Here is a 27,333-nt window from a genome sequence, read left to right as displayed (position 1 = left end):
TCAAATTATTATTATAATTTAATAAATAATAAAAGCATTATACTAAATGAGGAAACAAAAAACTGCAGTTCACCAAACAATGCGGCAGTAACAAAGTTTATGAAAATGGTGATCTTAAATTTTTGTTCTATCAGAACTATTTTTTATTCACAGAATAAATTTTCCTTTTTTCTAAAATACCATCTTTCATTCATCTGCTTTTCTGTTCCTGAAATGAAAAATAGAAAAAATATTCAGATTACATGATTTTTTTTTTTAAAAAAAGATAATAATAATCACAACAGTACATAGTTTATAGTTCTATTTTCTAAAGGTAAATTTAAAAAAAAAAAAAAAAATTCACGATGAGTAGCATTTTTATAATGTATAGAAGGTAAGGTTAAAAAAAACCACCCAGGAAAACTTTTGAACTAATGAAAACAAATTAAAAGGGAATTGCAATGAGTTGGAGGGCTACTTTAAATGTGCTTTATGTTACGAAATCAGTAAAAATAAACTTATCTGGAATTATTTTAATGAATACGCAAAGAAAAATTGCATTGTTTATTCGACCAATAACTTAATTTTTTAGTCATTTTTTTTTTAAATGTTTAACCAAAAGTAAAATTTAATGAAACACTGCTTTAACTCACGGTAAAATGTTTTTAACTCTTTTTAAATAAATTTAAGTTATCACATTTATTAAGCACACATAAAAGTGAAAAAATGTGATATACACTTTTTATTTTTCTAGCTCCAGTGTGATTTATTTTCTAGCCAGATTATTTATATAAAATGGCTCTTTCTTTATTGATTAACTTATTTTCTAAAACATTTATAAGCAACTGTGCTGCTAAATAAAAATTATAAATTTAGAATTATTTATTATAAATAATACTATTACTGGATAAGATTGGTTATACAGTCAAACCCCACAATAGTGAACCTTCAAAGGACCAAAATTTTGGTTCACTATAACCGGGACTTCACCATATCTGTTCCGCAAACAAATTGAAATAAAAATATATGTAGCACCAAAAATGCGTTAACTTTTTTTAATTTTTTATTATTACTTTTCGTCCTGAGTACAAAAAAAAAATAGTTAGTAATCTTTAGCTGATGAGCAATCCTCAACATCAGATACGATAATTTTTCCTCTATTTATGTTATTTCATTTTTTAAATTTAGCCACCTGAGCACATAAAAGTAGTCTCAATAAATCGCTTAGCAAATTCACTGGCTTTGTCTTCAAACATTTGTCCAAACATTGGAAGATTGCGGCTTCTTAGTATGCTGAACAATTCAATAATGAAGTAAACAAGAAAAAATGCTTATTGCAACATTCCCTGCTATTGATGGTTTAAAAAATCGGTATATACTATATATTTGGAAGTAGAAGTTACAAAATTATTAGGAATATATATTATAAATGAAGAAAATAAATCTGTCGAAGACATACAAAAGTTCATAAAATCCAACTTCCTCTTCTCTTTTGGTTCACTATATCCAGAAAAAATAACATACCTGGGTGCCAAGGCACGGGCGCGAACATATCATTCGCTATAGCAGGGTTTGACTGTGTAAAACAGTTTTGATGCCTGAGAAGTGAGTGAAACACACTGTCTGTGTCTGATCATTATGTTGCTACTCCTCCAAAAATTTCCAGATTTGATTGCGGAGAGAGGTTTTACCTAATATTTTTTTTCTCCAGATTTTTCTGGCATTTATTCTGTCAGTGCAAATTTTAAAATATATTCTTATAAAATATTTAAATTGTTCTTTACAGTTTAACTTGCTTATTGTGAGACCTTATTAAACAAAATTCCAAATCTAATAACGAAATATTTTATTTTAGATTATAGCCGGCCTCGAACAGTTGACCCAATTTTGGGTTTACAACTACTAATGTACAACTCTGTAGCCTTGTCATTTTGAACCAATCCAGAAGACAAGGAAACTCCTGGATCAGTACCCCAAGAGGTATGATTTGTTATGGGAACATGGAGGACTTTGTGACTCAACAGATTTAAGCGGTATCAGTCACCATTTACTAAACGAGGAGTCTTCAGCCGGCGGGATCGAACCCCCGACCTCTTGGACATGGACCCGTGCCCTGCCAACCAGGCCTCTCTTCTTGCAATGAAAGAAAAGAATTGGAGATCAAAGATAAATTTGAAGTCATTATGGAGAAATCTTCAGAGGAAGGCATTGGCCCATATCGGGCTGTCTGGCCAACTATGATGATGTGTGTCCCAAGTGCACAAGTGGAGAACCACTGGAGCCATTACATAAAGTCTAGTAGTAACACTATGTTGCCTGTTTTGACATATTGCGAAAGACATAGTTAATTTTTGGCTTACCTCTCTAGATACTCGTATGCCTATAAATAAGCAACATTTTTAAAATTTTGAATTAGTTTTGAGATATCAAATTTGAAAATTTCGTTTTCATCCTTTTTCATTGAAATTCATACATACAATTGCAACAAGTAAATAAAAAGTAATTTTCTGTTATTTTTTTATAGCAGATTTTTTGAAAAATTTGCCCTAAAATCCCGTCACGAAGTGACACTATACTAAGACTTTTGCAATTGGGAAATATTGGGATCTAAATTGGGATCTCTTAATGTTAATTTTATTTTTTGCGTACTTCGCCTTTTAAGTGAATTGAAAAATCTTAGCACATAATTATAAAATTTGCTTATCCGAAGATAATTCCATACAAAAAATAAAAAATTTAGTAAATATTTACTATTTTTTATAATTTTATTTAATAACAGACGTAAAATCCTTTGAATTGTAAGGTACATAAATTTTAACATAAGTTTAAAGTATCTATTTTTACATGGTAAAATACAAAATTTGAGAGAAATTAGTTAACGGTTCCTGAGAAATCTAATTTGAAAAATAAGAGTTTTTAAAATTCGATTTCTCAGGAATTATTCAACCGATTTCGCTTTGATTTTGTATATTGCCATGTAAAATTACCTAATTTAAAATAATGTAAAAAATTGTATACCTTATATTTCAATTTTTCTTAGACTATTACTAAATATAATAAAAAATATTTACTAGAATTTACTTTTTGCATGCATTTATCTTTGGATAAACGAATTTTATAATTGTGCAGAAAGATTAATTCACTTAAAAAGCTCTCAAGATAATGGAGAAATTTAAAAAAAAAATTAACATTAGGGGGTCCTAACTTTGGCTTGCTCTTCTGACCAAGGTACGGGAACCATATTTCCCAGATTGCGGTTACCTCCTATATTTTAGGGACCAAAAAACCAAATCTGTTGAAAAAAAGATATGTAAATTCAGAGAAAGTATGTTTTTATGTATGATTTCGTAACTTAAAATATTGTCTGCACCAATTAATTAGCATATTTGAGGTCACCCTTTCGAACCAGTAAGATAGAGTCCTAGAACCTAAAGATCCAAACATTAGGATCAAAAGTTATTCAGGGGGGCATTTTTCTCTTTATTTTTGCGCATAGTACATCAATTTCCCTTCAATACAGCCTTTTTGAATTCGGTCCATCACGGCAATCCTTCCCCCATGGTTTGTTACTCTGTTCCTGGGTATTAAGTGAGCAACTCTGGCTCTATTTCCTGATATTGGACTACTGTATCTTATGCAATACATAATATCTGGTAATTGTAGTGTGCCTACCACAACAAAAATAAAATTTCAAATCACTAGTATATAAGATATGCTAACTCGATTCTACTTTGGGGGTACCATTTCATAGTCAATACATTGGTGACTTGGACGTGATGTGAACACGCCTACCTAGACCGAAGTTCCCATTTGTACACGCCTACTTCGATAGATGGTTAACATTGAACAGTTGACTTGCTACTTGTGACTGCGACATTGTCCACCTCCTCGAACTGTTGTTACTCAGTCTCGATCACACAACGCAGGAGGGAACAAGGCCTAAATACAGCTGTCACGGCTTCTAAAAAAAAACAGCACCGAATCAACTATTGGAATCCATTCATTGAATATCTATCACAGATAAAATTCTGGTGGTAGAGTACTGTAGTGTACCTTCCACTACAAAAATATAATTCCAAATCACTATTATATAAGACATGTTAACTCGATTCTATGTCGGGATACCTTTTCATAGATGAAGATTGACATTGTCTATAACAACTCTCCCCACAGTAATTACGCTTTTTTTTTTTAAGACAGGTTTTAGAAAATCTTCTCAGCAATATTCACAGTATTGAAAAATATTCACAGTAAAAAATTTTTTTTCTCCGACCTGTGCAAAACCCTTCTGTGAATACCAAACTCATAACAATACTATTTTGTAGAAATTTCATATCAGCAAGCCTTAACACAAAATTTATAATTATATTTTAAAGACATAGCTCCATATTTAATTAATAACTGAAAATAAATGTAATTAAAAACAATCTCTCTCTGGAATAGGTCTCTTCAAGTTTTGTCCTACGTGGATGACAATGATATAATTGAAAGGTCAGAAAGGGATGTCAAAGAGGCTTTTCAAGTTATCGAAGCTGCTACCACAAATATGGCCCTTTCTATTAATGAGGAAAAGACAATATTCACGAAATTTTTGTCCTCAACCGTATATTACAGTGCCCTTTATGTATTCATGGTTATATTTTAGTAAGGGTTAACGAATTCAAATACCTCCACTGTTGTTAATGATCAAAACATAGTTAGAGAAGAAATCAACAATAGAGTCCAAATGGCTAGTAAGTGTTTCTTTGGGTTGAGGAGACAGCTAAGATCGAATCTTCTCAGTCGGAAAACAAAGTTAAAACTCTGTAAAACATTCATACTTCCTGTGCTGCTTTAAGGAAGAGAAAATTGAACCCTAAATACAGATATACAGCTGACACCTTCAAAAGAAAGATCCTGTGGAGCAAATCAAGAAAGTGGATGCTGGTGAACAAGATATAACTTCGAGCAGTACCGACTCTATAAGAAGCCCCAAATTACACAAATAATCTGCAGTAATAAACTAAGGTAGCTTGGCCATCTACGGAGAAGCCCTCAATAGCGTCATGAGCATCGTCACCTTTAAGAATCCCGAAGGGGTCATGTCCCAGAGAGGCAGACCCCCTACGATGGCTCAACAAGATCGAAAATTACCTGAAAACCCTAAAGATTAGAATTTGGATAGGAGGCACTGGCATTTGTCAGCTGTTAAGGCAGCCAAGGCCTGCAAGGGGCTGTTGAGCTGACAAAGAAGAAGATTTAAAAACAATTGGTCACATGCTTTCCAGCTCAGGTTGCCAAATACAAGATAGTTTGAGTATAGTTTTAATGAGAACAATGCTAAGCTATTAAGAAAATGTCGAATGCTGTAATGAAATCTATACAGTAATAATCTGATATTAGGACAATTTAGAAAACAATTTGTTATTGGGTCGGATGTTATAACAGGTTGCATAGCAAAAACCTTTCAACAAAAAATAAGCACCCTTTAAGTACTTTTTAAGCACTAAAATATTTTTAATCATCATATACATTAACGAAACGCAAAATAATTTTTTAAAATTTTACATGATTATAATAAAATAATTAGTTTCTGACAGCAAACTTTTTTCTTGATTATATTAGCCAGCACAAAAAGATCGAAAGATTTTTCGGTTCGATTTCAGAGGTTGGAAAATGAAGTCAGAAATTGAGAATATCCTGAAAATGCAGCAGAGTTGGACATGAGAGTGCAAGAACCACAGCGAATCCAACTCAGTGTATGCACATTTGTATTATGTATATGCAGTGCTTCCTCAAACATGTAACATGATTAGCACTTTCATACCCTACGGATCTCATATGCTACACCTTAAAGCACTTTTTTAAAATTTTATGCACCATGTATAAGGAAGTGCACACATTTAACGGTAAAATAACAATAAAAATAGGAAAGACCTACACGTATTCCATTTTATTTCGAGAAGATCAGGCTACTTCTGCCTACACATTGTAGACTGCACTGGGAGTTTTTGCAAGAATAAATGATGCGCAACAGCTTTTGACGTCATTGATAACACTGAATATTAATTTTAACAGTAAACTTTAAAAAGGGAAGTAATATAATAGATAAGCAAAACGTTTTTTGTTCAGAAGTGTGCTGCTCCTCATTTTTTATAAAAAGCAGGATCATTTTTCTGTGAGGAGGAAGATGTCTAGTATGTATCTACACATTCTTTATGAACATATGAGGTTAAGATTATAAGAGGGAAATAAGGTGAAATGATGTTTATTTTAAATTTTTCAGTGATGTTAGCAAACTATATTTTCTCTTTTGGCTTTTTTCTTACAATATTACTCTTTTAAAACAAAGAAAAATACAGTCGGACTTCTATTTAACGAGATTCTATTTTGCGATTTTTTCGAGGAACCAAGTACATTTTCAAAATTTCTTTGTAAAATAACTTCCAAATAGCAAAGTGAATTTTCTATTTAACAAATTTTTTTCTTTGAGATCCACTTTCCTAGCTATTCCAAATTTGTCAACGCATTTTATGGGGCAATGACATTGAATTGATTAACCCAGCCACTTAATTTTTAGAGAAAAGGTAAAATCCCCTTTCCATTTCATATAGGAATCCATGCCAAAAATTCATTAACGAGAAAGCATAACAGAAATTTCTAAAGCATGCTGAGGGTGAGAATTGTTTTAATTATGCAGAACTATTATCAACTCTAAGTAAAAATAATTATAGATATTATTTGAGTCAATAGAATTATGCAATCTACTACATCTTCTGAAAACTTTTAAAAATTTATTAGCATCATCTTAAAAACGGAATGAATTATGAGACTTTAAATGGTGATGAACAAACATTTAAAATTAAATATTAGTAACAGTTTGATTTAACAAATACACAGTTTCAAGTCATCCTCAAAATGACCTTATGACTTTAGTCACCCTGAAATTAAGACACAAAAATTGTATATTTTTAACAAGTTAAAAATTACTAGGCTTTTTGCGAAAAATTGTTTTGGGGGGGGGGGATACATTTTATGCAGCTTAAGAGAGAAATATTATTCAAAAAAGTTTCAATGGAAGAGATGTTTATTTATTTCTGTTATCAATACAAAAAAGGGAAAAACAAACTTTGTTTTCTTCTTATAGTCCTCTCCCCCCCCTTATTTCTATAAAGACACTGATTATATTATATTCTGCCTAACAAAAAAGAAAGCATTTTTTCCAAATCCTGCCAAACATTTCAAATTAATGCACCCTTTTTTTTTTAACCACAAATCTATCATGCTCTCTTACTTCCCTTTTTGACAACTTACTATTAAAATCAACATTCACTATTATTTGTGACATTCACTATTATTTGTGACATTCACAGTTACCTATTATCTATGAGACTGTAACACTTTCTTTCATTTTCTTCTTGCAAAAACTTGTAATACTAACATTCTTTTCAAAAACATTTTTCCCTTTCATAATAATACTGTTTTTAGCAATAGTTATTGACTTTCAAAGCAAAGCACATAAATATGTTAAAAACACTAAAATCCTAAAAAAAGTCCCTCTAAAAAAACTAGTTAAATATACATAAAATGTAGTAAAAATAAACATAAATTGTGAAACTTACAGAACTTCTGTGTAATACTGTTCATGATGCCAGTATCGAAAATCTTCATAATCTGTCCCAGTTAACCATGCATTCAAGAGGATTAAACCACCAGCAACAGATCTACAGACATTGAGAATGAATTACTTTTTTTCATTAATTGTATATCAATTCTTTTAATTCATTTTATGTTAGACATTATAAGATATTTTTTTCTCTCATTTTATTAAAGTTAATTTTTAAAAAAAAGCTTTGTGTGCATAGTTTTAAAGATTGATAATTTTGAATACATTGATAGAGTCGGGTACAGTAAACACTTGAATTTGAGTTGTTAGTTTTTAAATTATGCTTTTAAAAAAATCACAACCAAAAGAATGTATTTATTAACTATTGCATAAAATATGTTTTGTAATTTAGTGAAAAAAATTCAGTTATTTTAAACTAATGGATTTCTCAAAGAAATCACATTTGATATAATCAAAGATTTTTTAAAAAAAATTTAATTATATCATAATTTTAATTATAGTTTAAATCATGATAACCCTAGCTGCTTTATATAGATTTCCATCTCTAACAACCACATAAAAATAAAACTATTGATCTTAACATGAAAGACTCAGATAGGACAACTGACTAAAATTTGATTGGTACAACATAACATTATGAAAGTTAATCAGTGAACGGATCCTTTAATTCACATTGATTTCATTTACCAGCACCTAACTTCAGTCTCAAACCAATCCATGGTTTAGCTTTATCTGATTAGCTTTTATACACTCTTTAAAGTATATGACACAAAATTTACAGAAAATATAAAAATCTGGGGTTAAAAAAAAGGAAAAATTTGAAAATAGCTAAAATAATAGTAAAGAAAAAAAACTCAGTACATGTGTTGAAATCTAATAAATGTCATGATATTTTAAACATTCTCTAAAGTATATGATATAAAATTTACAGAAAATATAAAATCAAGAGTGAAATTTGAAAATAACAGAAAGAATAGTACAGAGAGAAACTCAGAGCTAGTGCTGAAATCTGATAAATGACGTAAAATTTTATACATTCTTTAAAGTACATGATACAAAATTTACAGGAAATATTAAAATCAAGGGTAAAAAAAGATAAAATTTGAAAATAACAGAAGAATACTAAATAGAGAAACGTAACATTTTATACATTTTGTAAAGTATACATAGCTGCTAACATGGATAGGGAGAAAAATCCAGTAGATTTCACGAATTCGTATAAATTTCATGATAACTGTTGCATAATGTATTAAATATTTAACACACAGGGAATATTAGGGATTTTTATAGTCATCAAAATAGAAAGACAGCAATATTTTCCAGTTAAAATTTACATTAAACATTCTTGAAATGTTTTGTGTAATGTTTACTCATAATTTCATACATTAAAAGGCATTTAATTTATCAAAAATAGTCAGAAGATTTTTTTAATTAATTTAAAAAGAGAGTTTCTGAATAAAAATAAACTGAATATTCTTAGAACAAAAGAAAAAGTTTTGAACTGATTTCTATAAATGAGGTTTACTTCATTATGTATCAGAGTAATACTTATTGAAATATTCTAGCAATAATCTGTACACAAATTCTGTTTTAATAGGGACTTTTTTTTTAAAGAAAACTTACTCACTTTTAGGGAATTTTCGAAAAATGTATAAAAAACCATAAGAATTTTAATTAAACCAGTAGAAACTGAAAAAATCCAGTAGTCTTCTGGAAAATCCAGTGGAGTTGGCAGATACGAGTATATGATACAAAATTTACAGGAAATAAAAAAAATCAAGGGTAAAATAAAAAAGTAGAATTTGAAAATAGCAGAAAGAATAGAAAAAAGTGTATGCGTTGAAATCTGATAATTTAATTTAATAGGTATTTTCATCACTATAAAAGTACATTATAATTTTATAAATAAAAAGTACATTATAATAAATTGGTACATTATAATAAACACATTCATCTAATGCGCATGATAATTTTTTTTTAATGAGAACATGTTCAACACCCTAACAGACCTAAATTAATAAATAAAAGATTGCTCTATTATGTTTAATATTTAATATATCCATTATCTATCAATTAGGAAAGATTTTTCAGAATTTAATGAATATTGTTCAAGGTTTCCATTTAATAGGCAGGAATTAGTGGTTTTAATATCAAGAAAAGTAGCTTTTCAATGACCCAGTTACACAGCTGTCATGATTTTTTTTTTAAATATAATTTCATACCTGCCAACGGAGGTTTTACTAGCGACATTTTTTAAGTTACGCATTAAGTTTTGAAACATCATGCAAGTCAAAAAGAAAAATTAAAAGTTGGAAATAATATAAACACTTACATTTAGTGTGAAGTAAAAAATAAGTATATAAATCTTAATCTAAAAAAGATTTCTTTAAATCATTATTTATGATTACTTAAATTATTTCATAACTGTTGTTGAACAGCCAACTTAATTCTGGGCTTACGGCCACTAATGTTAAACTCCGTAGCACTGTAATTTTGAACATAATCCAGAAGACACGGGAACTCCTGGATCAATCAAGTATTGGGAGAAATTTACCTTTGTGGAGGACTTTTTGATGGAAACCGCATTTGTGATACATGGAGAGGAAAACCACAAAAACATCCCACAGTTAGCCTGATGGCAAGGGGTACTTTATTAACACTCAAGATACTGTAGTACTGGCACTATCTGTTGAGGAATAAGAGAAGTATTTTTGCCATAAGGGGATATTTTACCGCTGGAAATTTTTAAAATGTTTTCAAAATATACGGAGTAATTTGAGAATATACAAGTAAAAAGGAGATAGTCATAAAATACAGGAGGCTTTGTTAAAAAAACATTAGACTTGGCAGGTATGTAATTTATAAATAAATTTTTAAGAGTGTGAATTTTTCCTTAAGTTTGTAAGTTTGGAATTACAGATCCCTTAAAGGCTTTATCCAAGGAAATAATGAAAGGGTTCGTAAGTATAATAAGTAAAATATTTGACACCGCAAAGAATGCAAAAATTCTTACTAAAGATTTTAATTGCAGTTTAAATGCCATCCGTCTTACAAACGGAAGATACAGTGAGTCAGGTGAAGAGGCTCTTGAGAACTACTCGAAGCACACTTCCCTGGATCTCATCCTGTGGAGAATGAACATCTACATTAGTTTTCATACCAAAACCAGGTAAGGAAAATCATTTTGAGGCTAAATCTTTCAGATCAATCAGCCTCATTTCCTGTCTGTTGAAAGCTATCGAAAAGCTAATTGACAGATACTTCAGAGACACTATACTCATAGATAGGCCACTGTCCTCCACACAGCATGCTTATCAACCTGGCAAGTCAACGGACACCGCACTATACGAGCTCTCCTATCTGCTTGAGAAATCAATCACAGATCAGGAAATTGCTCTTACGGTATTCATTGATATTGAAGGTACATTTGATAAAGTTCCTCTTGAGACTATCATCAATGCACTTAGGAACAGAGGCATAAACTATACAATTACCAGATGGATAGCTAATTTGTTATCCTCTAGGTATGTTTGTTCTTCTTTATTGGGCGCAAGCATGAAAGTGCATGCAACCGCAGGGTGCCCCAAGGAAGGGGTTTTGTCCCCTATCCTATGGTGTATGGTAATGGACTCCTTGTTAGTTCGGTTAACTGATCCTGGCATTCTCTGTATCGAGTGCGCTGATGACGGTGTTATTGTTGTCAGAGGCAAGCATGGTAAAACAATCTCTGATATCATGAATAATGCACTTCTAGAAGTAGCTAGATGGTGCTCTGACTCAGGCCTATCTGTTAACCCATCCAAGATAAGCTATGCAGCCTTCACACGAAAAAGGCAACTTGACCTAGGTAATGTGTACTACCAGGACTATAAATTGGAACTCATGGAGAAAGACAAGTTTCTCGGGGTTTATTTTGACTCCAAACTAAATTGGGGTTATCACCTTGAATACTGTTCCAGCAGGGCCAGAAAGATTTTCTGGTCTTGCAGAAATGCTATTGGTAGAACTTGAGGATTATCCCCCAAAATAGTTTACTGGATATACTCAATGGTTATTAGTCCTCTCATCACTTCTGGCGCAATCGTCTGGTGGTCCAGGACTAGATTGACATCCGCAAGGTCTAATCTTAATAGACTACAAAGAATGGTCTGTGTAGCCTTGCCAGGCTGTCTTAGGACCACTCCTACAGCTGCTCTAGAGAGCTTACTTGGGCTTCTTCCATTGAAGTTGAAGCTCAGACAGGCATAAAGTGTCTTATGCACCTTGGCCTATGGAAAGAGTATTCCGAACACTTGTCATGGGGACATCTTGTCTCACAAGTGGTGGATATACCCTCTTTTATCATGCCTAGTGACTATATGTAACTAAAATATGCTTTTCACAAGCCCTTTAAGATCCATTTTCCTACTAGAGAAGAATGGTTTAATTCTCCTCGGTGGCTTAAAGACAAATGTCTAATATGGTACACTGATGGTTCAAAGATTGGTGCTAAATCAGGAGCAGGAATCTATTGCTCCAATGATGGTATCAAACTTCACTTTCCCCTGGGATCTTGTGGAACTGTAAGACATTCCTGTAAGGTGTCTGCTGAATTTCAGCTACAGGGCTTTCATGCTAATCACGGGGTTCGGGTACAATAGACCTCAGGTCGACGTGTTCTGCTCGTCAGAGCTGCCCAATCTTTAAATCTTAATCTTAAAAACTGTAGATAAAACTTACAGAAACTAAAACTTTGTGTCAGGGATTAAACATTATTTAAAAACTTTTAAGTTACTGGAAGTCAAATAAACTTGCTGTGTAATAAACATATTTATATCTCTTTAGCTTATGTTAATTTAAATACAATATATAATTTATTCAATATAGAATTATATTCAAAATAAAATATTATTCAATATATAATTATATTCAATATAAAATATTATTCAATATAAAATTTATGTATATAATTAATTGAAAATTACTTTGTCAATTCATTGATTATTTGTAATAATTATATACTAATTCAGCCCTTTTTGTTTAAAATATTTGACACTTTGTTTATAATATTAGGCAATGAACACGAATTACCTACCAATGAGAAATATCAGACCATTATAGTAACTAATTTAAGAAAAAACTTCAATTAAGATTCATGATACAGGATTGTAATAACAATGTGAAAATACAAATTGCACAGCTGGATCTTTAAATCAAATAAATATCGCGATGCGTGAATACAAATTGCAATGTGTAGCTTTTAAATCGCATGTAAATATGAAAATCGAAGTTTTAAACTCGCGTGAAAACGGATGTCGATACTGATTTTAAAAACACACAAGTCAAAATGTGTGACTTTCAACTTCGCACATCAATGCTTGATATTAAAATCGTGTGAATATAAACTGCAAAATTAGCAGATTTTGGTGTAATTTCAAATATTAAAATCGACAATTAAAGAATCAAATTGGTGGAAGAATAACATTTATGAAAACGTCTAACGCGATTCAACGAAAGGTTCAAATTGCGAAAATTGGTGGAACTTTTGTCGGATTATAAGTTTTGATTTGTGGAATCAAAGGTCTTGAGATCAGAGGAATTACATTTGTGGAAAAATCACACGACCTGCTCCTAGTTTTTAGACCTGGAAGAATGATACAAAATACCCTAAATTCCGGGGTACATCCGGAATACAATCACCTTGATAATAGTAATGTTTTTAAATAATATAAATCATTATTAAAACATTTAATCAAAATTTTGATTGGTAAATACAACAATTAAAAAACAAAGTATATGATTTAAATAAAAAAATCACAAACTAAATAAATAAAAAAATCAATTTTTATAATTTCAAAAATTTTTGTCAACTTTGCCAGTTAGAGATATGCTGAAACTCAAAAAATTAGGACAGACAAAATAATATAACATAGCATAATTTTTTTATGGAGCTTTTCATCTAATTTTGCATTTTGAAAATTTCCACAAACTGTTATTATGACTGTATTAGATGAAAATAATTACAAGGGATATGAAAAATACATAAAATGTATTTTAACTGAAATAAACAGAAACCTGTAATAAAAATAGATTGAGAGCTTCATCTGGAAATAGTGAATATATGATTAAAGGTTGCTGAATCAAACAATAAATAAATTTTAATTTAAATAATTGACTATTTAATTAAAACTTTGAAAAATATGGAAGAATAAAGCTTTCAAGTATACAGTGCCACAATAATAAAACTATATTTTCATAAACAGGCATTTTAAAAAAAAATTTGATTCCAGCATTTTATATACAGGGTATCTGTTACATTTTAGATTTTCGAAATCATGACATTTCATGACTAATTCTAAGAATTTTTACTGACTTACCAAAGTTACTATTTTCTCCACAAAAACATAACAATAAATTTAAAAAAGCATTACAATAACATTACTTGAAATGATAAGAATAACCAAAACTGTTATACTCTGCATCTTCATATTTATTGATTTTAAACTTAAAAAACAGAGTAGTTGAAATGATAAAACAGCTGGGGGAAAAAATACGAAAGCAAATAACTAAATACTGTCAGATAGATGTAGTTATTTAAAGCTGTTTTTTTCTTTTTTATAGCAAGTGTAATATAAGAAGGCTAAACTAGAATTTTAAAAGATAATTCACTCAAGAAATGATGTTTTTTTCTTCTCATTTTTTAAAAGAACACTATAATTTTTAAAGAACAGGATAAAAAACCTTTTATATTTTAAAAGAATATGACTATGTGGGGATTTTGCTACAAATTTAGATTTGGAACATCAGAACACTGGAAAATTGGGGAGGGGGGGGGATAAATTCCATTATAATAATTAGATTTTTCGGAATAATGACTTTCATGACAAATTTTGTTCAATAGCAAAATCCATGATTTTCTAAGTGTGCAGATATACCCTGTATATAAAAAAATAGAATTAAAAAAAGTTCAAAGGGAAAAATTACCCTAAAACACCACCAAGAACAGTAGCAGCCAACATGCCTTTTGCACCAAATTTCCATCGAGAAATTCCACCTAAAAGAGCTATAATAAATGCAAAAATAAATAAATAAAATATTTCTTAAAAATAATGAATATTAACATTAAAAAGTACCTTTTTTGTTTATAAAATAATTAATTAATAAGGAAATACTTATTTGATTGAATATAAGTTTGGTTTAATATCAGAACTATTTAAGGAGACAAAATTGCCCTCCTCCAACAAAATCTACTTATTAGAATAAGTAGATTTTGTATTATATGCTTATTAGAATAGTAGATTTTATTAGAATAAGTAGATTAGTAGATTTTGTAAGATAAGTAGACTTTTCATGATTTAGATGTATGCACATTTTGCAAGATAGGTTGCATTTATTTTATTAGCATTTCAAATGTATAGATCGCCAAAGATAAAAGGGAGAAGTGTCAAATTAGAAGTGAAATTAAATAAAATTTGAACAACAAAATCATAAGTAACATCATACAGGATCCCAAACGTCTAACAAAAGTAAAAAAAATGAAAAGTGAAAAAAATTGAGCACATGGAACCCCATTTGTAAATTACACAGCTTATTATTATAAAAAGTTATTTATTGGTACATTTGACAAATATGCATTTATTAACTACACATATTATATTGGAAAGGCAAAATTTCTCCAGGTAGGCAAATTTTTGGATTTTTTTCCTTTCGAAAATTGAAGTAGGGGTTTGTCTAGGTTTTTTTTAAGAGGTACCAATTTTGAGAAAATTTATAGACATAATTTATGAAAATCAAAAATTATATTAAAAAATCAACAGAGAAAAATGGTAAAATAAGAAAACATTTTCAAAAATTGTCTCTACAAATAAAAATCATATATTTATTAATCATATTATGACTTGCAAATTTCTTTATATTTTTCCTCATATATTCAAAAACAATTTTGCTACTGTAAAATTTTGGGCTTAAAATTGTATCCAAATTTAAAAAACCATAAAACTCATCGTCCATAGTCAAATTTCAACTTGAATTTAATAAAAACATACATTTAATAAATAAATAATAGTACTAGCACTAAAAGTAATCTTCATTACGAGAACATTTTCGACTGGGTCATACAGAAAAGTTTCACAACGAAAAAAATGCTTGATAAAAAAAATAAAGGTCTATTCAAATAAAATTAGAATTATGTATAAAATAATAGTTCAAATTTCAACATCCTGTCAACATTAAGAGAGACAGCATTTAAAAAAACTCTGAGAAAAAAAAAAGCTAGCTATAACAACATGGCGCAAGTGACCGTTTAGGCTTACTACACTGCAGTATTTGACCAGACACATGCTAAGTATTCGTAGTGCTCTTTTTCCTCCCAAAACCTATCATAATAGCAATCCGCGGGACAATTCCATTGCAAATTAAAATGCGTAATTAACCCAGGGTTTATCATTTTTAAGGGAATACAACAAGAAATTTTAAGATGTGGGGGGGAGGGAATCTTAGAAGATGCTTTTTTAAACTACAGTTTTTCCTTAAGTTGGATTTGTGAGGGTATCACTAAAGGGTAGTAAATTTGCCCGACCAATGTTTCTGCACACTTATAAAATAATTTTTAATGAGGTTATAAAATCTTTCTCAATGAGCCTGAAATTAAAAACTGCATGATACTTACCACCTGTACCCATATGCTCCCAGATGGAAATTTTATTTCTATAATTTTCAACTGTCATTGTGGTTAATCTAAAAATGAAAAACAAACATTTACTACCACAAACACAAAATTACACATATTCTAAAGAGTTTTTTAAAGCAAAGGAAAACTATACATCTAAGGATTCATGATGCGATAAAATGTTTACATAAACTTTTTCACGCACAAAGATAATATTATTAATTAATTTTCAATCAATTAATAATTTTAATATTATTAAAACTTTAATTTTCAACTATTTGCATGCCTGCCAACATTGAAGAAATAAAATAATGGAGATTTTACTAGGGACATTTTTTAGTTTTACATCATGCATAATTATGTAAGTCAAAAAGAGAAATTCAAAATAATATAAGCACTTACATTTAGCGAGGTAAAAAAGATGAATATAAATCTCACTCAAAAAAAAGATTTTTTAAACTATTATTTTTAATTACTTAAACTACTTTATTTTATAACAGTCGCTGAACAACCAACCCAATTTTTGGGGTTTATCACTACCAATGTTCAACTTTGTAGCCTTGTAATTTTGAACCCAATTCAGAAGACAAGGGTACTTCTGGATCAAGTATTGGGAGAAGTTTGTCTTTGTGGAGGGCTTTTTGATGGAACTAACCCGCATTTGCGCCACAGAGGAAAACCACGAAAAACTCCCACAGTTAGCTTGATGGCAAGGGGACTCTAACCTATGATCACTTTACCACTGAGGATATTTTTACTTAATCTATTAACACTCAACATACTACATTCTTACTCCGTGCTGCAGCCCCTGGATGGGTTTTCGCCCTAACGCCGGTGTAATGACCGCAGGACTCAACATACTACAGTACTGGAAATAGTACTTACTATCTATTGAGGAATAAGAAAGGTATTTCTGCAGCAGTGGTATATACTTTTTTTGCAGTATTTTATCAGCGGATATTTTATAGTCAATTTTTTTTTTAAAAATTTCTTCAACAACTACAAAGAAATTTGAGTATAAACGGATAAACAAGAGATAATCGTAAAATACAGGAGTCTTCATTAAAAAAACAGGAGACTTGGCAGGTATGTATTTGTAAAATAAACAACCACAGATTTTGAATTAAATGACAATAAAGCTAGCCATAAATGATTTCTGTGAAAACATTAACATCATAATAAAAAATAGTGTGTCTTTAAGCAACATCATAATCAAATGAATATAATATGTTTTTTAAACAGGGTGCGTAGTCAAATACTTCCAAAAAAAATTAGCAGCTTTTAAGTACTTTAACTTTCTAAGCACTATATACATTAACAGAATGCAAAATAGTTTTAAAACAATTTACACGATCATAATAAAATAACCAGTTTCGGACAAAGAACTCTTTTTTTAAAATTCTATTAGCCCTTATGTCTGACATTGAGAATATCTTGCGAAACGCAGCAGAGTTGTACATGAGAGTACAAGAATCTCACTGAACCCAGCTCGGTATACATACATGCAGGCTCGTATGTATTTTATCTAACACGTAAAATAATTGGCGCTTTCATACGCTACGGACAAACTGTGTTTGAATCAGGGTTGGGTTCTTGACGTCAAAAAGTGGTTTTTGACATGACAAGGGTATAATACTGGTTTAAACCGTCAAAAACTGAAGTTTGCCAAGAAAATATATAAACTTCAAAACTACCAACAGTTGCCATGCATTATATTGAAATTTAATTATACTATAGGTAATCAGCAGGTTTTAAAATATTTTTAATTAAAATTAAGGTAAAATAACAGATTTAAAATCTCAGAAATTTATATTCAAATGCATGTGCAGAAAAATTTTGCACTAAAATTGTTTAAATATTTATATTTTGAAAAAAATGTTTTTTTTTTTGATATTTAAGAAAATTAGAAGTTGATTACTATGCATTTTTGCCATATAAGAAACATATAACTAATATTTATAAGGAACTTACAAGTTATGTTGTATAAATACAAACTTGATACAAGTGTATAAAAATTTTTTTTAAATGTTATACCGAATATCTTTATTATCCAGTATATTAATTTGAATTTAAAAGTAGTTATATTTATGAATAATGATAAATATAATTCATATTCTTTATTATATTTATTTATAATTATTACACTTATCAATTTAAAACAATTTTTATCTCTTAATTTTTTTCTCTCCACTTGTATTAAGAATACAAATAATGTATATGTTGAAAGCAAGAAGCAATTATTCAACAGCTGAATATTTAGATATTTAACAAAACTATATAGTATTCAGCAAATTCCCTGATTGTGAATGTTGCATGTGCCCAACCTGTTTAAAAGATTTTTCTTTAAAAGATGTCTAATGTACAAAACTGCTTATGTTTATCTTTAAAAATGTCTAATTTTTAGTATATTCTATACTATACACTAAATTTGGTTATTAATAAATTTCTTAATAATATCACTGCAGATTTTCAATAACACATGAAAATGAATACATAATATTGCAAAAGATGTGAGTTTTCAAAAGTACAAGATTTTAGTTACTATTCAAAATATAAGTGTTTCTTCAAAATTTTAAATTTATTTTTTCTAAAACATATTTAGAAACACTATCCTTTATAAAAAATATACAAGTTTTATGTATTAATTAACTTTCACATATGAATATAGGTTTTTGACAGTGAGGTTTTTGACGTGACGGATGATTTAAACCGTCAAAAACTGCCACATGTCAAAAACCTGCCAACCCTGGTTTGAATGAATTGTGAAAATGTTGAAACAATGTGATAACCAGGCTTTTGCATTATATGCGGCAAAAATAGACATGGTAAAGAAAAGAAAAAAAATCTCATTTTTGAAAAGGGAAAATTAAGCACTTTTATTGTTGACGTATGCCTGTTTAGGAAGAGCGGGTGCGATTGTTCTTGTTTTCCAGTGGCGCTATCTATGGCCAAGAATTTGACTTCTGCCACACCATACGTCGCACCCGTTTATAGGGCGGACCCATTCATACATCCACAGATCGTAATTTTGACCTGAATCAGAAAACGATCGATCTTCGATCCAGTACCCCCAGAGGTATTGATGTGTAATGGGAACATGGAGGACTTTTGCGTCTCGAGAGATTTAACGTGCACCAGTCACTCTACTACACGGGGAGTCTTTGGCCGGCGGGGTTCGAACCTACGAACTATCGGACGTGGGCACAGCGCCCTACCAAACAGGCTATCCCGGCCTTTTTAAAAACACCCAATAAAAAAGCACCTTTAAGGGCTTTTGAAATACAAAGCTGGAAAATAAACACTTTTTAAAAATGCTACACAGCATGTTAAAAAATAGGGTATGCAAAGATTATTACTTACAAATAGACAGAGCTAAACATCCCATATTGCATAGCATATTTATAAGCACCTTTTGCTCCAGCTAGAGACATAGTATCAACAAGAGCTCTCTGCCAAAGAATGTGAAAAATAATAAAAGATATTATGAAATGATATTTAATATAGAGATTTTGCATGTTCATCTTATAAACATGAATAAGCTTTATGCAGCCTAAATACTACAATGTAGGCCATTCTATGACCATTATTAAAAAATCTATACATCCCAATATTGGTACCTCGGTGCACGTTCTTATATTGATCCATATTGAACCAATTTTGAACCCAACTGGGGCCAAGATAAAATTGTTGCTAGGGTGTATTTGATATTTTGTACTTAGCACTTAAGCACATCTAGAACTTCAAATCAGGGTTTGCTGATTTAAATCAGCTTGATTTAAATCATGATTCAAATGATTTTTTTAAAAAAATAACTGATTTAAATCAACTGATTTTTTTTCATATATATTGATTTTAAAAGTTAAAAAGTAGTGTTTTAAATTATCGATACTTTTATTATTTTCTTTTCTTAGTTTAATTTATTTTAAATAAATTGCTGCATTAATTAATTTTAGTTAACGAAATTGCTTTTTTTCTTGGTATGTGTTAAATTCCAACACATTTGAAATTACATTTTTAAAAATCTATTGATTCTTGAGATTGAAAGTACAGATTAAAGTAAACATTTAATGCCGTCTTAACATAGACTTGCATAGCTGTAGAACGTAATTAATAAACATGAATTTTTTTCAAAAAAAAAGAATACAAACAATGTTAATTAAACTTCTACCGTTTGATTGAAAAAGCATGGAATTAAAATCTACATTATATTTTATTGATGCAGGATTAAAAATGAATATTTTAATACAAAAATATATACTAGATTAAATATTTATTTATTTTTTGATGAATGACTACATTTATGAACACAATCTGTTAAATTTTTTTTTGTCATTTTAAAAATCAAGAGGAAAAAAAAGAAACCACAATTTTAAATTAAAATTATGGTTTGCTAATTGAAACTTTGCTTTAATAGTTAAAGTATAGGGGTCTTTCCAAGCCAAACTTACTACCGTTTAGCGGAACCTTCACAAATTCAACTTCAGGAAAAACTGTAGAATAATTTTACAAAATACTTTTTCTTAAAAGTTTATTTTTGTGTCTCGTACGAAACGATAAATCCATATTTTTACAATATTTTTGTGTTGATTTTTTAATATAATTTTTAATTTTCATAAATTATGTCTAAATTTTCACTATGTCTCTCAGAAAAATCTAAACAAACCCCTGAAGTATTCTTTAAATTCTCTATTTCATCTAGTCTTTAAATTTCAATCATGCATTTGTTCCAAAATGGTTGCCATGTATTCAAAGCTATGTATTATAACGAAAAATTATTTTAGTAAGTTAGAGCTCCTAAAATATTGTTATAATATAGTTTTAATGTTAATTTAATTTTGATTAAACATTTATAAAGTTCTTTTTAATCATAAATTAAAGTTCTTACAGTGTATTTGAATTTAAAAAAAAATCTGATTAAAATAAAAAAAAATCAGATTTAAATAAAAAAAATCTGATTTTTTTGATTTTTTTTAAAAAAAATCACAAACCTGGCTTCAAATAAATATATCACGAAATAAAGTATTTAGTATCAATTAAATTTTCAAATAATAAGTTTAGTGAAGAAAAAAAAATTCTCTTCCAATTTGGTATCTTATCCTAATTTGGCAGAATCAAATACATTTGTATCATTTATCAATTGTGAATTAATCCAGTAATAATTAATTATAATATATTAGTTAACTTTAAAATAAATTAGTTATTTTAATTATGTTATGCAAATTAAAAATTATGAGAAACGGACTACTTTTAAATTTCTTCTTGCCATACAACTTTGATCTTAAATTAAAAAAAATCAATCTTTAAAATTTTAAAATCAAATCATATTGTCTTACATAAGTTTTAGCAGAACTTCTTTAATGATTTAAAAAAAATAATTAAATAATTAACACTTACATGAATTACGGTATTTGACATTTATAAAAAAAGTAAATGAATATTTTCTTAACTTACCAAAAAAAGGGACAAGATGGTGCGAAAAGTATTTTTTGTATCGTGAACCAGAGGTCTGTCCAGGCCGAATTAAATACCGTTTAGCGGTACCTTCACAAATTCAACTTTAGGAAAAACGGTAGTTTCACAAATTCAATTTTAGGAAAAACGGTAGTTTCACAAAATACTTTTTCTTAAAATTTCATTTTTGTATCCCTTAAGAAACGATAAATCCATATTTTTGTGTTGATTTTTTAATATAATTAATTTTCACAAATTACGTCTAAATTTTCACAAAATAGGTACCTGTCAGAAAAACCTAGACAGACTCCTGTGAACAGAAACTCTTTATATATAACAAACTCTTACAACAAACTTCTATTTTAAGTTTTCTGATATTTTAACACAATATTACAACTCATATAATTTAATTCTGTTGCAATTTTTTATTTATCCTTTAGAAAATATTTAAGACATGTAAAACTTTACTATAAATGTTTTGAAATGAAATATATTCCATACTAGATGTTAAATCTTATTCTGCACTGTAAGGGTTCTGTATTAATTAAGCATTTTAAACCCTATAAACTTCTTTAAATTATGGTAATTAGCTTGCAATTATTTTACTGTACTCAGTAGAATTTTTTTTTAAAAATTTAATTCTATAAACATTTAAGTTTTTGTTAGAATTTATGTAACAACAGACCTTTGTATTAGAAAATGAAATAAAAGAAAACCAGACCATTTCCCATTATTTTTATTTACTTTAATTTATCTGGGTTTTTTATAATGAAATGTTTTTTTTTTTTTTTTTTTTTTTTTTTAAAGTAATCATTTTTCCTGTCTTTGTTTTTAATCATTAAAATTTATTTAATTTATATGTTAACATATTACTCATTTAATTAATAAAAAGAATTTAGTACCCAGAACGAGGATGTTTCTATAACAATTACTACCTAAAATTGCTGTCAACACGTCTGTCTAAATAAATAGGCATGTAGCCGTTCAGTGGTCAAATCTCTTGCGCACCTTCACTCAAGAAGGTTGTGGCATCCCTAATTTAGCTTATCTAAAAATTTCTAAAAAGGCATGTTTTTTTCTTAAACTTTTTATTAATTTTGAATATGGTGTGGGAACGATTAATATTAACCAATTTTATAACTTTTATTGCATTTTTATTCTTATTGCAATAGCTTTTCTGCACTAAAGTATTTTGAAATTCTAAAATTCATTTTTTCGACCTATCTAATACACAGACTTGCAAACTTACCCTGGCAAAATGTTGGCTTTCAAAAGTTGATGCTACATTTCGACGCATAAAGTCTTCCTTGGCTTGTTTCATACTAGACATGCCACCATATATGCCTGCAAGAGCAAGGCAAAATGTTCCACTCTTTATTACATATCTTAATTCAGGACTCAAGAAGCCAATGTCACTAAAATAATGATAATAATAGTGATCACTAATCACATAAAATAAAAATGATTGACAAAATTATTATTTAATTTTTTAAGTGTTAAAATAGAAGTAGTAAATGAAAATATGTCACCCGATTTACAGTTTGTAGGCATAGGCCTAGTGTTATCGACAATGTCAACCTTCAGCTATGAAAGGGTAACCCGACATGGAATCAAGTTAACATGTCTTATTATATACTAGTGAATTGAAATTGTATTTTTGTAGTGGTAGATACACTACACAGTTGATTCTTACTTCATGATAAAGTTGGTCATGTTTACATCATAAGTCCCATTTAATTTTTTAAAAAAAATGCCTAACTAATCCTAGTTTCCCCAGAAATAAGATTTTAGTTATTGGTAGACTGCACATTTTTATTAAAAAAAAGTTTATTACTTAATCAAATAATATATTTTGCTCGAAAAATATAACTAAATAAAGATTTAAATTCACCACAACTGTAGTACAAAAATAAAATATAATAACGAAGACTAATTTGAAACTAGAGAGACTTGTATTATTAATTAATCATGTCATTTTAAGAGAAATTTGGGTCCTCTAACGATACCATTAATTAATAATCGACAATTATTACTGGCAGGAAGATTAAGAAAAAAATTTGCAGGCACTGATCAATAGTCACCAAAACTCGAGGGAATGATTGGTGAACTTACTGATGCAGAAATTTTTCATGAAACTTACAGAACATTATTAAACTTTAGAAAATTGAGTTCTACACAAAATATTTTATCATTAAAACAGATCTTTAACAAAATATTCCATTATCAAAATTTTCACATAAACTTTTTTCAAAATTTATATATATATATATATATATATATATATATAAAATTCTCTTATATATATATATATATAAAACTTGGTTTAAACCGTGGATTAATCCATTCTGCCATAAACATTGCCAAATCTGATTTAATGCATTAGAAAATATTAAAAATGTTTGTAATTGCCATGGTATAATAATTAAGGAAATAAATATCTTTAAAGGTTATTCGGCTCTTTTATAATTTTAAGAAATCTTCCAGATGATTCCTTATTGTTTGATTTGGGAAAAGGTGAGAAATTCTTCCCCCATTTCCTTTCTGTGATGAAAACTTTACAATGCATTAAGTTTTTGAATTCGATAAAGAAAGTTAACTCACTTAATTCAATTAATACTTAGTTTGCAAGAATTAAATAATGATATTAACCTCTTTATCATAACAGGTATTAAGAATCTCAATTGCAGTATAATGTTAAATAATATTGAGTATTATTTACACATTTTATCAAGAGTTTTCGCCATTAAACACAAAAATATAAAATTTGATTAAAACAAAATAATAAAAATCTGATTGAAATGAAAAAAACCAATGTTTGAGATATAGTTTTTAAACAAAACATGATTTATATCAACCCTGATAAAATAACTTAATGTTTCGATCAGGGTTGCTAAAACCCTCAGCATACCCCTAAGCAAGCAGTTCGAAGAAGTAACTGAGTCCTGCCCATGGCAGAATTGCAGCGACATTATCACAGAATGTTTCAGTTTTGGCAGAAAGATTTTACACTTGGGAAGTGAAATGTTTTTTTTCTTCCTTTCTGCATAATTTGTTGAATTTTTTTTTCTTCTTTTTCTGCAGAATTCTTTTTCAAAGAAGTCTTTCTTGCTCATCTAAGAGGAAAGAAATAATCATTCTTTCCTCTTAGTTTCTCAATGTTTTCTTTATTCTCATTTGAGATTTCTTTAGAGGAACAAAAAATAATAAATAACTGGTTTCAGCTAGATTTTTTAATTAATAATATAAAATAAAGTCATGAAAGTCTAAAAGATTAGTTTGGTCTAGAAATGATATCTTTCATTCAGTTTTTTTTTCTTTAAAGAACACCCTATTTCACATACACTTTTTTGAGTATCTCTTTTTTAGAGTCTTATTTGAATGATCTTTATTTTGGAAATTTTGCAAGGATTTTAAGATTTTTAATTTATGTACGAATTTTTGTCCATTTATCGTTTAATTTATTTATGAATTTTAATATGTTTAATGATTTACAAAATTCGAAATTGCACTTTTTTCCGCCTACAAAATGAGAGAAAATCGCCTACAAAAATATTACTTTTACAATTTAAAATTTTCATTCTGTAATTTCTTCTGTAAACACAACGCTTTAATTATCTTAAATTAGTAACTGTTTTAATTAAAAGTGGGAAGTTCGTCGCAGAAAGCCGGAAAAAATTCTGCAGCAGGGTAACTCTGCGATCTGCACGGTTCGAATCTCTGTGTTCAATACAGCTGGTCCATACGAATTTTGATCAAATAGGACCTTTTCTAACTAACGGCACAATAATATTAGAATAGCATGATAATAAAATATTATATATTTTGTGACAATAGAAAGGGGTTCATAAAAATTAAATGTTTGCATAATAATATCCAATAAGGAAAGCGAAACATAATACTTGCCTTTTTGAAAACATTCTTTTCACTCTCTCTTTTCCTGTTTCGTTGGACAACACATATTTGACTCCACTTTGTTCGATATATGTTGATTTCCCATCGGAACATTCTACAAATTTAATAAGAACCATGCTATAATGGATCCGGATGTTGATATGGAATATAGAAATCGTACGCTTCTGTGTAACTATTTTTTCATCATCATTCTTGCTCCACTTGTAACTAAAGGAGCATTCTCACTGAAAGTGGCTGCCACACCTCCGATCACCGTTCAGAAAACCGTATATATATATATATATATATATATATATATATATATATATATATATATATATATATATATATATATATATATATATATATATATATATATATATATATATATATATATATATATATATATATATATATATATATATATATATATTCCAATCATATTGAAACTCAGTAAGGTATTAGATTATAAGATATCATACCAAAAGAAACTATTTTTTAGACAAGCTATTGAACAAACAATGTGGAACAGTTACAAATTAGGAATTAGGGGGCGTGGTCTAACATTGCTAAGTCATAGGAAATTACGTAAAAAGCTTGAAATTAGTCGAACAGCGAAGTTTGACCAGTATGGTTAAGTAATAGGAAGCGAGCCGTGATGGCTCAGGGGATAGAGAGTTCTCCTTAAAATAAGGTGACCAGGTTCGAATCGCAGTGATGGCTGGTCGATACGAATTCTGCATCCGGCTTGCACCGACCACAGAAATGACATAAAATATCCTTAGTGTTAGACGGATCATGGCCTCGAGTCCACTTGCTGTCAGGCTAACCGTGGGAGGTTCTCGGGATCTTCCTCTCCATACAAGGAAAATGCGGGTTAGTTCGATTAAAAAGTAAGGTAAATATCTCCCGATACTTGTTCCAGGAGTTTCCTCGTCTTCTGGAATGGGTTCAAAATTGCCAGGCTGTGTAGTTGAATATTAGTAGTCGTAAGCAAAAAATTAAACTATATAAGCATTAAAATGAGAAAATTCGAACTCAATATTCTGTATTACAACATGGCCTCATATTACCCCTTAAAAGTGAACCATAATATTCAAATTAAACCAAGTATTATATTACCGGGTATTAGTGTACCCTACTTAAGGATATAATTATAAGAATAATAGGGGGAACACAATGCGCTCTTACAGGTCACTGTGCATGTATATACATAAGAGTGTGTGAAATAGCGTTAATGAGGTAATTCGAAGTCAATATTCTGTTTTACAACATGGCCCTATATTTCCCCTTAAAATTAACCCATAATATTGAAATTAGGCCAGGTATTATATTACTAAGTACTTATGTACCCTGCAAATGAAATAAATTATAGGCTTAATAGGGGACCCACAATGTGGCCCTATAGGTTACTATGTAAGTATATACATAATAGCATCAAACAAAGGAAATTCGATGTCAATATTCTGTGTAAAAACCATAACAATATATCTTTTCCTAATATTGACCCATAATATTCAAATTGCACCACGTATTATATTAACGGGTACTAGTGTATTCCCTTATGAAAATTTAAGGTATATTTAAGGTTGATTTGAGGTATTTTTGAGGTATTAAGGTTGTTTTGAGGTATATTTGAGATATATTTAAGGTTGCAGAGAAAACAGCAATAAAAATTATACCTTGTAAAGGTTGTAATTAAGGTGTACGAGGTTGATTTATATATACTTCAGCTTGTTTTGAGGTCGTTGTTTAAAAT

The 27,333-nt window shown here is 29.2% G+C and overlaps 1 protein-coding gene across 1 annotated transcript; it reads right to left on the bottom strand.

Moving 5' to 3' along the window:
* 140up (RPII140-upstream gene protein) lies at positions 1 to 25,794 on the bottom strand. Its single transcript, XM_016062626.3, has 7 exons — positions 25,587 to 25,794; positions 22,933 to 23,098; positions 19,593 to 19,681; positions 16,233 to 16,300; positions 14,549 to 14,627; positions 7,581 to 7,682; positions 1 to 208 (listed from the first exon to the last, which is right to left on the bottom strand). The coding sequence occupies exons 1-7, from the start codon at positions 25,709 to 25,711 to the stop codon at positions 187 to 189; spliced, it is 651 nt and encodes a 216-aa protein (XP_015918112.1). The 5' UTR covers positions 25,712 to 25,794; the 3' UTR covers positions 1 to 186.
* Between the last annotated feature and the right edge of the window lie 1,539 nt (positions 25,795 to 27,333).

Source organism: Parasteatoda tepidariorum, chromosome 3, assembly GCF_982258835.1.
Source record: "Parasteatoda tepidariorum strain Cologne lab strain chromosome 3, Ptep-v5.0, whole genome shotgun sequence".
Classification (NCBI taxonomy): domain Eukaryota; kingdom Metazoa; phylum Arthropoda; class Arachnida; order Araneae; family Theridiidae; genus Parasteatoda; species Parasteatoda tepidariorum.
Note: the sequence above shows the minus strand (reverse complement) of the source record. Positions and strands in the feature narration are given on the sequence as shown.

What these genes read in the sequence shown, in the direction of transcription:
- 140up (XM_016062626.3), bottom strand. Translation starts at nt 25,711, where the DNA reads ATGGTTCTTATTAAATTTGTAGAATGTTCCGATGGGAAATCAACATAT. An exon ending in GGAGCATATGGGTACAGGTG is followed by an intron (nt 14,628 to 16,232) that starts GTAAGTATCATG and finishes CATTTATTATAG; the next exon opens with CTCTTTTAGGTGGAATTTCT. An exon ending in CAGTATTACACAGAAGTTCT is followed by an intron (nt 209 to 7,580) that starts GTAAGTTTCACA and finishes TTTTCATTTCAG; the next exon opens with GAACAGAAAAGCAGATGAAT.